Below are 12,452 nucleotides of genomic sequence, written 5' to 3' on the forward strand. Positions count from 1 at the left end.
TACCGTTACATTACAACACTTATCAAGATTATCCAATTTTGTTAAAGACTTTCACTTTGCAATATAAATCACACTCCAACATCAATATCGATATCTTGGCCTCTATCGATACCAGCGTGTGTGTCCGCATTTCACATCTCTAGGGCTTTGGCGTCACGTTCGCATCTCTAGTAAATTGGAAAAAAATAAAATCGTCGGAGTTTTTATGTGCTTGCAGAGTAGTGTAAGTAATTGCTATTTTTGTGCCAGCTGCTTGCCGGTAGTAAACAACACGTGTGAACTGCGATGCCTTGCAATCCTCAGGACAATTCCAGTGCGGTTTAAGTCCGAACGACCACTTATCTTGGAAGAAACCCGAAGTGTACGTACATATGTAAGTTTTCGCGTGTGTATTTTTATGCACATGCAATTTTATGCTGCTGGCCATGCAAAGGTGCAAAAAATGCAAAATGTAAAAAATGTTTGCAGAATGCCCATGAATCTGACCGGATTTTAGGCGGCACACACGCATGTTGCCGAAATTGTGCAACTTCGCATACGTACATATGTAATGTCTTATGCTGGCATAATTATCCGCGGTTGAAGTTAAGTGCGTGGTGCAAATCGGGAATCTATATTCGGCATACTTTGGTGAAGGGCCAATGAGTTCGTACTTATTAGAAAATTGACCAGCCGCTGTAATTATAGCACAGCACCAATGAATGAGTTCGCACTTTCACCTTATCCCGATGCAATCAATACTGATTTCTGAACCTGCATGGTTTGCCACTGTTTAGTAGCTTATTTTAGTGATCTCTTAAGATTTGATGAAATATCATGTTTCCCACAAATCGACTATTTGCATAGCTTCAGTTTTAGACTGTCCACTTAAACGTTTCGATCATGTTTTTAGGATTGCAGCGCATTGCCACACAATTTTAGCGCTTTGCTCGAGCTTTGAAAACATTATGTAAACAGCTTTATCTGTTTGTTTATTAAGATATTTATGAAGCATATTCTGTACTCCCTCTGTTTTGACTCTGATAACCCAATTGCCGTGGACACTTTAAGATAATCGTATTTAATCTCTTCATCGCAGATTTCTCTCATATGCAACTATGTCGGTACACTATAAATTTAAGAGTACACTTAACTTTGATACAATTACTTTTGATGGACTTCACATTTCTGTCGGGGACTTGAAAAGGGAGATTGTGCAGCAGAAGCGACTGGGCAAAATCATCGACTTTGATCTTCAGATCACAAATGCGCAGAGTAAAGAAGGTATGTCCACCGCAATTTAGAATTGTTCCCCTGCTACATGGTTTCCCTTCCTTTTCCAGAATACAAGGACGATGGGGTCCTTATTCCCAAGAACACAACGCTGATCATATCGCGCATCCCCATCGCCCATCCCACAAAGAAGGGCTGGGAGCCACCAGCAGCAGAAAATGCCTTTTCGGCGGCGCCTGCCAAGCAGGACAACTTCAACATGGACCTGTCCAAAATGCAAGGCACTGAGGAGGACAAAATCCAGGCAATGATGATGCAGAGCACAGTCGACTATGATCCCAAGACGTATGTGGTTTTAAGTCGTTACAAAACCATCATCTAATGTACTTTCCGTTTAGGTACCATCGTATTAAAGGACAATCGCAAGTGGGCGAAGTTCCCGCATCCTACCGATGCAACAAATGCAAGAAAAGCGGACACTGGATCAAGAACTGTCCCTTTGTGGGGGGAAAGGACCAGCAAGAGGTCAAACGGAACACTGGTATTCCGCGGTCTTTCCGCGACAAGCCAGATGCGGCTGAGAACGAATCAGCCGATTTTGTACTGCCTGCTGTACAAAACCAAGAGATACCGGAGGATCTCATATGCGGCATATGCCGAGATATATTCGTCGACGCTGTCATGATACCCTGCTGCGGAAGTTCCTTTTGTGACGACTGTGTGCGAACCTCCTTATTGGAGTCAGAGGACAGTGAGTGCCCCGACTGCAAGGAGAAGAACTGTTCCCCTGGCTCCCTGATACCTAATCGGTTCTTAAGGAATTCAGTGAACGCCTTTAAAAACGAGACTGGGTATAACAAAAGCGCGGCTAAGCCAGGTAAGCTCAGTATACTCGGGTATCGCTCAATGAAAATAAAACGAATTTTCTTTTTTAGCTGCAGTAAAAAATGAGGAAAAACCTCCTGTCGAAAAAGAAGTGGAGGAAAAGGCGGTCGCGGAGAAGGAATCCGAAGAGACTGAGGTGAAACCTGTAAAGCAACAAGAAACCGAAACCAATGGCAGCAATCCACCTAAATCGGAATCTCCGGAGCAACCTGCAACCACAGAACCAACACAGAAGGAGAAAGATAAATATGATTCAGACTACGAGGATAACATTACCATAAAAATGCCCCAGCCAGCAGCTGATTCTACATCAGTGCCCAGCAAAGTAAGACATACATATTTGGCACATTTGCAATATAGATACTTAATTATAACCTCAATGTTTCAGAGATCCCCCAGTTATTCCCACAGAAGTGAATCCTCTCACCGACGAGACAGATCGGATTATGTTTCCGATCACGATCACAAGCACCAACGTCCATCGAAATCGGAGTCTGTTAACAAGGATCGCAGTCTCCTGCCCTTGCCCATTGGCACCCTGCCCAGCTACCAGGGGCACATGATGGCCGAATCGGAAGAAGCTCGTCGATCGGCTGCCTATAAGCCCCCTTATATGCAAATGCAGCGGGGCCCACCTCCAATGCACATGATGAGTCACCACATGCCAGCCTACAACAACGGGTTTAACAACATGGGACAGAGGCCTCCCCTCAGGTAGGTTTCATTTCCACCCGTCTGGATCCCGCCACCATGTGGATAGAGTCAAGTGTCGAGGCCACTGGAACTCCGAGGTGTTGACGAGTCAATACGCAGCCGGTCCTGCCTGATCTCAATATTTTTAAGTTCCAACCGAGACTATACACACACTAGTTAAGAGTAATTTAAGCTCTGGGCTAACGCGCCTTTATGCTTTGTTGAATATTGGTTATTCCTAATTAAAACAGTATTGCTTACAATCAACGTTAAGCTTTTTGAATTGTAATTAACTTCTGAAATTGCAGCTATGTGCCGTATCAAAACCAATCCGTACACCCAATGCGTGCGCCGTACGGATCTGCAGGCGGAGGTATGAATATGAATATGTCACAACCATTTCAGTCCCCAAATTTAGCCTCGATATACCAAGGGGTGGCAGCGAAGGTCGGTTCCGGGTGAGTATCTCTACTACGTGGTAGAAGCATGGGATGACAAGTAATCCCAATGTTTTGCAGTCTCATTGACGATCCGTTGGAGGCCTTCAATCGCATCATGAAGGAGAAGGAGCGGAAGAAGGTGGACCGCTTTCGAAGCTCTGACCGCCACAGGTCAAGGTCCCCGGATAGACAGAGGCATCGCTTTAAGTCTCCCATTTACGAAAAGGACAACTCCAGGGACAATCTCAAGGACAAAAGACCGCGATCCCGGGAAAGGAAGCGAGAACATAGCTACGAACGGCATATGCGCCACCCTCGTTCTAGTCGCCAGCCGAATGATGGCTCTAAGTCACCAGGTGGCAGAATCAAAAGGTAGTTTACAACCAGCCTATTCCGTGTGCTTAAATTGATTGTCTACTCTCTGCTTTTTAGATCTGGTCATCGTCGCTCTGTATCTCCAAAGCCGGGCTACAAGAGTGATTACAGAGACAAGCCGTACAACAAGCCTAGTGCTCCCAAAACGGAGGCAGTTGAGCCTCCTCCCCCCGGATTCGAGCCGTTGCAGCTGGCCGATGAAGACGTCTACAGGAACAAGCACCCGACCAGTTCGGAAGCATCACAAAGCAGCAAGGCCGAAAGCAGCAAGAAGAAGGGGGAAAACAGGCACGACGAGGCGCCACGAAAGAGGCACAGGTCTCGCAGCACTAGCAAGGAACCGAAGCCGAACGACAGCACCTACAGGAGCCTGACGCCACCAGCAAAGATCACCACACCGAAAATGACTGCTGCCCAGTTGAGGGAACGCGAGAGTTCGCCGAAGACGCCGGAAAATGTTCACGACGATTATCTGACCGCGAAGGCCAGAATTATGGCCTCCCAGCCCGACATCAACATGTCGGAAATGGAGACCAATGTGGGCAAGGAGAACAAGGCGAAGAGTCCGTTGTCAAAAGATCGCAAGAAGAAGAAGAAGGACAAGGACAAGGCTGAGCGCAAGAAGAACAAGAAGGACAAGCGCGCTAAGAAGGAGAAAGGGGATCGCCAGAAGAAGAGCTCCTCAGTTAATCGATCTGACTCGGATATTAACCACAGCTCACTAATGAACGAGTCAAATTATAAAGTCTTGTCTCCCAGGGCTCAAAGTCCCAGCTTTGAGATCAATGCGGCTCAGCTTTCCCCTGCTCACAACGCCACTGAAAACGTTAATCCCAAGAGCCATTCCATCCTTACTGTGGGTGCTGCTGGCGACGATAATCTCGGCCCAAGAAGCAAACTCAGCGAGGCTAACTCTGTCAATCTATCCAAATGGGAAATGGAGGAGAACAACTTAGGTTTGGAGGATTCCTCCAAAAAAGCTGCCGGGGCCTCCGACGATCCGTCGGAAATAACTTCAGACGTCCTGCGGAAGGCTGAGAACGCAATATTTGCCAAGGCTATTAATGCCATCAGACCCATGGAGTTTCAAGTCATTATCAACTCCAAGGACAACAGCAAGGACCGCGCCGTAGTTCGCAGTGACAAGGATCGCTCCTCTTCACCCAGGCGTACCAGCAGCAGGTCGGTAAAGGATAGGCTGGGCACCAAGATTTCCAATGACAGAAGCCGTTCGCGGGACAAGTCGAAGGACAGGCGCCGGGGGGCGGGCGCAAGGAGCTCCGACGACGATGCGAACCGCGGCAGGTCGGATCGTCATGGCAGCCGGAAGAGGGACAACAGATCCCGCGACAGGGCACCGCCTTCAGAGAAGAGGCAGGAGCGTTCGTACAAGCGAAGCTCGCCGGAGGACGACAAGCTGAGGCGCCAGAACAAGGAGCGGTCCGACTCCAGGCACGGAAAACACGATCAAAACAATAGCGACGACTCGGATCGCAGGGCGGCCAGAAACACCAAGTCCAGCGACAGCCGAGTTGTCTCCTCTGTAACAGCCGTGGCTGCTCCTCCCAAGCCCTGTCGTCCAGACAACCCGTTCCGCAAGTGCGTCGACCCCAGTGCGTCGAGCAGCTTAGTTGTAAAATATGATAACACGATACAGAAGGAGGGCGCGTCCTCGGACAACGGCATGGAGCAGAGGAAGCAGCGGGATAAGAAGCTGAAGAAACATTCGAAATATTCGTCAACCGATTCGTTGAAGAGCGAGAAACGCAAGGATCCGAAGAGCAAAAAGAAGAGCAAGATTTTGAAAAAGAAGAAAAAATCTAAGAAGTAGGTTACGGTAGGCTACGAGATAAGAATGATATAAATATTGAAGATTATTGTGTACAAATCAAAGATTTTTAATGTATGTATTTATCATGCAACTATAAGTATACAAATAAAACAGAACTACTCAAGGATTGCTTGCTTGTGGTCTAAAATTATGATCTAAAATTCGATTTCCCGCCGAGTTAGAAGACGGTGGATTGATATTCGAGAAATTAAATATGTTTATTACAAACAGTTATCTTAAAAAATCGATTAAATTACACGTGTAGAGATTGACTGAAGTTAATCATTATTGCTTAAGCCGTCCATGAAGGACGATGCCATTGGACTGGGCGTTCTGGAGATAATGTTGTCATTGCCATAGTCATCGGAGTTTGCATCCACTGAAAGCACAGAATAGTAATATATATATGCATTAGGCAAACTCGACTAGTCTGTGCACTAAATGCTGCTTGCCTTGTTCTAGAAAATTGGATTTTCTACTCTGGGGTATGCAACTCAGCGAATGTATTATTGGACTGCAGGCTTGATCGGCTGTTTCGAGCGTGGTTGGTAAGTCTAGGAGTCGTTGATTTTGAATGCCATCCCCTGGCCCCATGTGAGAAATGTGGTTGAAATTAGTCGGTGCTGATATCATCTTTGATCTACGATCACTACAAATAAAAAGCGAATAATGAGGACTCGAATCGATTGCGCCAATGGGTTAACTGAAGCCCAACCTTTTGATGGTCTTGTTTATCTCCCTGATGGAGAATCTCCGCTTTATGCTCGGCATTCCCTTTCGATTTCCGTCGCGGTATTGCAAAAGGCCCTCTGCAAAAAAAGCATGTGTTTTATGGCCCTGATAAACAGACGTTGATTTAGCTTACTTGTGTGAATATTGGATAGGTAAACAATCAGCGGAGTGTCATTGACCGAGGACAGCACCACGTTTCCCAGATTGTTTAGGGGAAGTGATTGCTTCAGTCCAATTGACTGCACCCATTCGGCAGTCTGCGTATTGAATATATCCAAATGTGTATCAGAAAACACCAGCAAGTGACCATCACAAAAGGCTGGAATGAGTCCACAAAAGAGTTATCCAGCATGAGTCATAGCCGCATCTCGTTTTTACTCACTTATATACGTAGGGAAGGCTGGATACATGATTTCCCTATCCCGGGACTTCCGCCCTTGCAGGTCTACGTATATGGCCAGAGTCTGGAACACCAGCAAGTACTCCCCGAAGTTGCCGCCGCTGGGGCACAGAATTTCAATGACCCTGACCGCATCCACTCCGGAGTAGTTCAAAAATGCACATAACTGGTTCTCCGGATGAACCAAAGCTATTGAAAGATACCCAGACGTTATAAACACTCTCACAAAACGCCATCCATTACTACTCACACATTGCAGTTGCTTCTCCGCGCAGGAAGTATGCGGTAAATCCGCTTTGGTGAGCCACAACCAATCGCATGTCGGACAGAATCTGCAGGTGCTGCGCCATGTAGCCAATGGTGAATTCGCAAGTCTTCTGGTGTCTTGTGCGCGTTCTATTGATTTCGTAAACTACGATTTGTGTGTGGTTATTCGGCCGCTTCAGAGCGATGATAAATGAGTAGACGATGTTGGGGAAGCGGCGGATTATTCCAGTGCAAGCAGATATGCAGTTCTTCGATTCGACCACCTTGATCCACTCGACATCACTAGCCTCTAATGCCCTTATTGGTAATAAACGCAAATTGCGCTGCTTCCCGCAGAGAATGACGAGGATCTGCTCCTCTTCAATGTACCATAGCTGAAGAATCTTCTTGCTTTCGCCAATACGAGCGATCTCTGGAAAAGTTAGTTAGCATTTAGTTGTGCCCTCTTCTAGTTGCAACTTTTCACAAAATGTGATTGCTTACCGTACTGGTCCAGATTAATGTAGAACAGGCCGTCTTCGGTGCCCAAGAGTATTTGATTTGGATATATGATGACCGAACACAATGCGTTTCTTATTAAAGACAGGGTATTGTCCAGAATCTCGTTAACTTTAAATATAGCAGTATTTGGTAAGCTGTTTCGTTTCAATATTCGATGTAGTTCTCCCAGGGCAATGACCCACTTGGACTTCTCCGACTCGTTGTCCGCGAGCATAAGGGTGTTCAGCGAAAGACCGCCATCGATAAGGGCGGTTTTTATCTGGAATGAGGAAGATGCACACATTTAGTCTCGGGAGATGCCGCGCTGGCAGTCTGTTCACCTTGAAAATACATGGCACATCTTTCTTGGCGGCATGGATGACGTCGCTTTCGCGCACACTTCCCACCGAGAACTCGGGATCCCTCATATCCAGCACTTGGGACACGCTCACGCTGGGCAATGCACACCGATCCGGCGAAATGTCATAGAGGAACAACTTAAAGTCGCAAACCACTACGAACTGCCTAATCCATCCCCGCTTAATCACCCCCGACTTGGGGACCTTTACGTAGCCCTCGTATGCCGTGCCGATTCCCCTGGTGGGATCGATGCCCAGCGGCCGCTTCGTCTGATCCACGGGCACGGGGCACGTGGTGGGCACCTTCTGGCAGCAGATCGTGTGACAGGCGAATCCGCAGATCTCGCACACCACGCCCTGCCGTGTGAGCCCCACCATCAGCGATGTGCAGTGATTGCATTTTGTGGGACTGCTGAATGTGCGCACCAGGAACTGATGGATCGCCGTGTTGCCGGGCACTTTCTTCTGAGATTCCTTGACCAGCTGGTCGCTCTCCTCGCGGGACAAATCGCTGACCGAGGCTTCTTTCATGGACGAATGATCCTTGCTGTTCTTACCCGCATACTTTGGCTCGTAGTTGAAGAGCATGCCCGAATTGCCGGACTGGAAGAAGTTGGGAGTGAAATTGTCGCCGGATTCGTTGCCAAAGCTCTCAGCAGAATCTATAATCTCGGAGTTCTTCGACATGTCGCGGAAGAAGGCGCTGCTTAGCCCATGATGCGTTGATTTGTTGAGGAACGACTCGGAGTATTCCAAGCCTCCCTTCTGCAAGTCCCGCAGTTCGGTTTCCTTCTTTTGGAAATCGTGCAGGATGGAGTCGTACCGCTTCTTGTAGTCCCGAACCTCTTTCTGTGTGGATATGAGGTCCGATCTGGTTTGACTCAGCTCATCCGATATCATGTTCTTGGCCTGAATCTCCCTTTGCAGCGCGCTCTGCAGGTTGAGCAGCTCCATCTTGTCCAGCTTCTGGGAGCGCCGGTTCCTCCAGTTCTTATTGTCCACACCGTTGTTGTTGAAGGTACCCACATGCTTCAGGTACTCCAACTCCTCCGTCATTTTGGTGGCCAAGGCCTGCAAGTAGCCACGCGCGTCTTTCTCATCGGACACCCATTGAATAATCTCCGCCATTTGCCGCTCCCACAAGGTGATGGCCTCCCGTTTCATTCGCAACTCCTTGAAGATCTCGTCGTCCTCCGCTTGAAGTTCCTTTAGACTCTTCGACTTGAGATTCACCTCGGAGCTTAACCTCTGCTTCTCCTCGAACCACGAGCTCTTCTCCAAGTCATGCTGCTTCTTCAATTCCAAAAGCGTTTCCGCGGAATCGGTAATCGACTCCATTTGAGTGTACTTCAGCCTTTCCTGTGTTTGTTGCAACTCCTTGGTGAGTGCCAAATTCGCGTTCTCTAGCTCGCTGAACTGCTCGCGCAGTGCTTCCAGCTCCATATTGTGGCGCGTCTGCTGATGACTTAGCTTCTCCGAGAACTGGAGTTCAAGGCGTTCGATCTCGTACGACGACATCTCGGAGGAAATGCTGAGTGGCATAGTTGTCTCCACACTCGAGGAGCCCTTCCGCAGCTCCATCTGCAGCTGCCTGCAGCAGTCCTCCGCGTGCTCCCGCAGCTTCTTTTCTTTGGCAGCCTCGATGACGGCATCCTCAATGTGCAGCTCCAATTCCCTTCGCGTTTTGTCCGACTTTCGCAGTTCGTTCCGCAGGCTGTCGTTCTTCTGCATGGCACCATCAAGCTCCTCCTCCTTGTCCCTGACCTGGCGGGAGAGCTTCTGCTTCTGGTTTCGCAGCTCCGAGAGTTTCTCAGTGACCTCCGAGTACTCCATCATGGCGATGTTTCGCTGGGAGATGGCGTCCTGAAGTTCAGAGTCTTGAGTCTTTAGCCGTTCGAAAACCTCGTTGTGTTGCTTTGACAACTCGGCCTTTTCCTGCTTCAAGGCCGCTAGCTGATCGTTCAGTGCCTTGAGCTGAACGGAGTCCACCGGTGTCTCCGAGTTGTTGCTCGGCAGAATGGCCAACTGGGGACTGCTTATGGTGTCCAAGGTATCATCTCCGAAGCCCGAGCTCTGGTTCTTCTTCGAGTCCAAGGTGGAGCTGCTGGTCAGCGAAAAGGTAAACCCGATAAACGGCAAGTGAAACCCAGAGAAGGCAGGATTGGCTGACGGCGGAATAGAGTCCGTTAACCGGACGTCGTTGTCGTCCACATCGAAGTTGGAGGTATCCGTTGGACTGGACACTTCCGGCACATACGGTGCTGGTCCCTGCCTTATGTTCTTCCAGTCGATGCCCACAAACCAGGGGTGGTCCATGAAGTCTTGGATGCCATTCTGACCAAGTCGGTTCTCGGGAATACATATCAGTTTGCAGAGCAAGTCCTGAGACGTCTCCGATACCTTGTAATTTAGGGTTTCTTGTGACGGTAAGTTGAAACAGTTCTGGTGGTTCATGATCTTGCCATAGGTTTCCACCAAACTTTCTGCGTAGAAAGGCGTCTCTCCGTAGAGCATTTCGTACATGCACACTCCGAGTGACCACCAATCGCACTCCGTGCCGTAGCGACCCTTTCCGTCCTCCATGGCCCGCAAAATTTCCGGGGAAATGTAGTCGGGAGTGCCCACGGCCACGTTGGACTGCACGGTGCCGTCCTTGTCCAGGCGCAGGCAGGATCCAAAGTCAGCCAGGCGCACGTGACCGCGCTTATCGAGCAGTACATTATCCGGCTTGATGTCCCTGTGAACGTACCTTATCTGGTGAATACTGTTGATGGCCAGGATCATCTCTGTGATGTAGAACTTGGCCATGTCCTCGGGCAGCTTGTCCTCGAATTTGCTGAGCAGCGTAAGCAGGTCTCCGCCGCAGTAATAGTCCATCACCAGATACTGAAAGGAAGGTGTTAATAAGGTAAGAACGGGGAGGAGGAGTGCTGACATACCAGGTTTATATTGTCTTGAAAGGCATAGTGAAGGTTGGTGATCCACTGCCGGTCGCCGAAAACCAACACATCCCGCTCCTCGCGAAAGCAGGCCGTCTCGGCCCTCTTCAGCATCTCCCACTTGTTCAGGATCTTCATGGCATACACCTTTTCGGTGGATATCATCTGAACCACGCAGACTTCTCCAAAGGCACCGCGTCCGATGATCTTGAGTATGTCAAAGTCATCTCGGCTTAGTCGAATCTTTCGCACTATGTGCACGAAGGGTTTGGCTGCGGGGTAATTCAGGTTTTAAGTACTTGATAGCATCTGGTTCGCACTGAGCATAGTTACATAGTTTGAGGAAATCAGAGACGCCCTTCTCCCTGCGCAGGGAGGAGTTGCTGCACTCGTCATAGAGAACGATGAAGGTGTCCAGCAGATAGTCCAACGAAAACTGATGTCCTTCCGTGTCCTCGCCAAACTCGGCCGCCCATTTTTGATCGCTTGTGGTGTCGCTTAGAATACATTTCAGAAATGTGAGCCTTTTCTTGCAGCTTCCTGTGGTTATATCTGCAACGTAGAATTTGGTGCTTGAGTCACTAAAAGATATGACCACTTTTGATGCTTGAAAGTGTGTAGATATATAGATATCTTTAAAAATATTTGCTTAGTAGGTACTTTTTTTCAACTCAACGCTTAGATATTCAAAGTGTTGTGAAATAATTGGGTAGAAATTTAAAACGTTTAATGGAAACCTAATACGTAAGTATCCTTGGCATCATTAAAAAATACATATATAAGCTGATAAAAACTCGGAGACTGTCCTCCTTTGGCCAAGAGCGCGAGCAATTGTTGTATTACCCCAAAAAGCCGACCAACACATGCATCGCAAACATTTGCCAGCCCGCAACAATGCCGCACCCACTGACGTCGCAGACACCTGGCTCCTTCCAACTCAGAAATGCGGCTCGGGGGGCAGAAATCAGCTCAAACGGGTGGGTTACGGCTGTGGCTATGGCTATTGCTGGAGACCGAAGACGAAACGTGGGGGAAGGTAGACCCGGACAAAGTGACTGGGCCGGAGAACAATGGGCGCAAGCAGAAGGCCGTACTCCTAATGGATTCCGCTATATTTCCATGCATGCACAGCTTTCCCATATTTTCCGCATTCTCCTATTGGCCACCACTATTTACGATTCATATTCGGGCCATTTCGATTTTTCAAACATGTATGCGGGGCATGCATGTGTGTTGGACCGACCCCCCGTGCAGGAGGATATATTAGGTATGGAGCCGTACCCTACGCCCAGCATGCCCAATACACCCGAATCTCGCCTATATGGCTGGTTCTTCCGCACAGATATAAATAAATAATTGTTTATATGCATATGTATGTATGGTTGGCAGAGTGCGAAAAAACAAATGCCCAATGGGGAAACCAACACGGCCTCCAACTGCCGATTTTGCTGTCACCGAGCCGCGCGTATTACCACTGATTTCGGAAGATTCGTATTCCATCTTAGTTATTGCTCCGTCTGGCCTAAACCATATTTATTCGAAATAGTGCAAAAAGAAAAGCCGAACTGTTGTCGAATTGTAGTGTTCCGTTTCGTTTGGAAAACAGAGTGGCCCTCTTGACTTTTAAAATCAGCCTATAAATACCACAAATAACACTGGTATTTTGGCATTCTTAAGAGCGGTCACACCGCCCTTACCAGCTGATAATATTACAAGTAATATAATATAAATATTTTACATAATTTATTATTATATTATATTATCAAATTATATTATAATTTTATATTATATATTTATATATATTATAGATACAAACAGATTCAAACTACAGGCAAATAA

The 12,452-nt window shown here is 47.9% G+C and overlaps 2 protein-coding genes across 4 annotated transcripts; one reads left to right on the plus strand and one right to left on the minus strand.

The window, feature by feature from the left end:
• The first annotated feature begins 92 nt into the window (after positions 1-92).
• LOC27207297 (E3 ubiquitin-protein ligase RBBP6) lies at positions 93-5,563 on the plus strand. 3 transcript variants are annotated; one of them, XM_039291647.2, is made up of 10 exons: positions 113-223; positions 304-373; positions 1,079-1,263; positions 1,323-1,557; positions 1,611-2,089; positions 2,148-2,422; positions 2,486-2,811; positions 3,099-3,248; positions 3,309-3,602; positions 3,663-5,563. In XM_039291647.2, the coding sequence occupies exons 3-10, from the start codon at positions 1,098-1,100 to the stop codon at positions 5,434-5,436; spliced, it is 3,699 nt and encodes a 1,232-aa protein (XP_039147581.1). In that variant the 5' UTR covers positions 113-223; positions 304-373; positions 1,079-1,097; the 3' UTR covers positions 5,437-5,563. The 3 variants fall into 3 exon arrangements, with proteins under 3 accessions (XP_016029397.1, XP_039147581.1, XP_039147582.1); XM_039291648.2 differs by having other exon boundaries at positions 304-361; XM_016183016.3 differs by lacking the exon at positions 304-373 and having other exon boundaries at positions 93-223.
• Positions 5,564-5,629: 66 nt separating this feature from the next.
• LOC6736014 (serine/threonine-protein kinase Genghis Khan) lies at positions 5,630-12,249 on the minus strand. Its single transcript, XM_016181238.3, has 11 exons — positions 12,086-12,249; positions 10,947-11,165; positions 10,614-10,885; positions 7,657-10,560; positions 7,319-7,595; positions 6,819-7,247; positions 6,551-6,757; positions 6,302-6,487; positions 6,152-6,245; positions 5,889-6,085; positions 5,630-5,815 (listed from the first exon to the last, which is right to left on the minus strand). The coding sequence occupies exons 1-11, from the start codon at positions 12,111-12,113 to the stop codon at positions 5,715-5,717; spliced, it is 4,914 nt and encodes a 1,637-aa protein (XP_016029399.1). The 5' UTR covers positions 12,114-12,249; the 3' UTR covers positions 5,630-5,714.
• Positions 12,250-12,452: the final 203 nt, after the last annotated feature.

Source organism: Drosophila simulans, chromosome 2R (genome assembly GCF_016746395.2).
Source record: "Drosophila simulans strain w501 chromosome 2R, Prin_Dsim_3.1, whole genome shotgun sequence".
Lineage (NCBI taxonomy): Eukaryota > Metazoa > Arthropoda > Insecta > Diptera > Drosophilidae > Drosophila > Drosophila simulans.

Excerpts from the sequence above, each read along its gene's own strand:
- LOC27207297 (XM_016183016.3), top strand. The coding sequence starts at position 1,098 with ATGTCGGTACACTATAAATTTAAGAGTACACTTAACTTTGATACAATT. Across the intron at positions 1,558-1,610 it reads GTCGACTATGATCCCAAGAC|GTACCATCGTATTAAAGGAC; the intron begins GTATGTGGTTTT and ends CTTTCCGTTTAG. Across the intron at positions 3,249-3,308 it reads GCAGCGAAGGTCGGTTCCGG|TCTCATTGACGATCCGTTGG; the intron begins GTGAGTATCTCT and ends AATGTTTTGCAG.
- LOC6736014 (XM_016181238.3), bottom strand. The coding sequence starts at position 12,113 with ATGGAATACGAATCTTCCGAAATCAGTG. Across the intron at positions 10,886-10,946 it reads CTCTGATTTCCTCAAACTAT|CCAAACCCTTCGTGCACATA; the intron begins GTAACTATGCTC and ends ATTACCCCGCAG. Across the intron at positions 10,561-10,613 it reads TTCAAGACAATATAAACCTG|TATCTGGTGATGGACTATTA; the intron begins GTATGTCAGCAC and ends CCTTCCTTTCAG.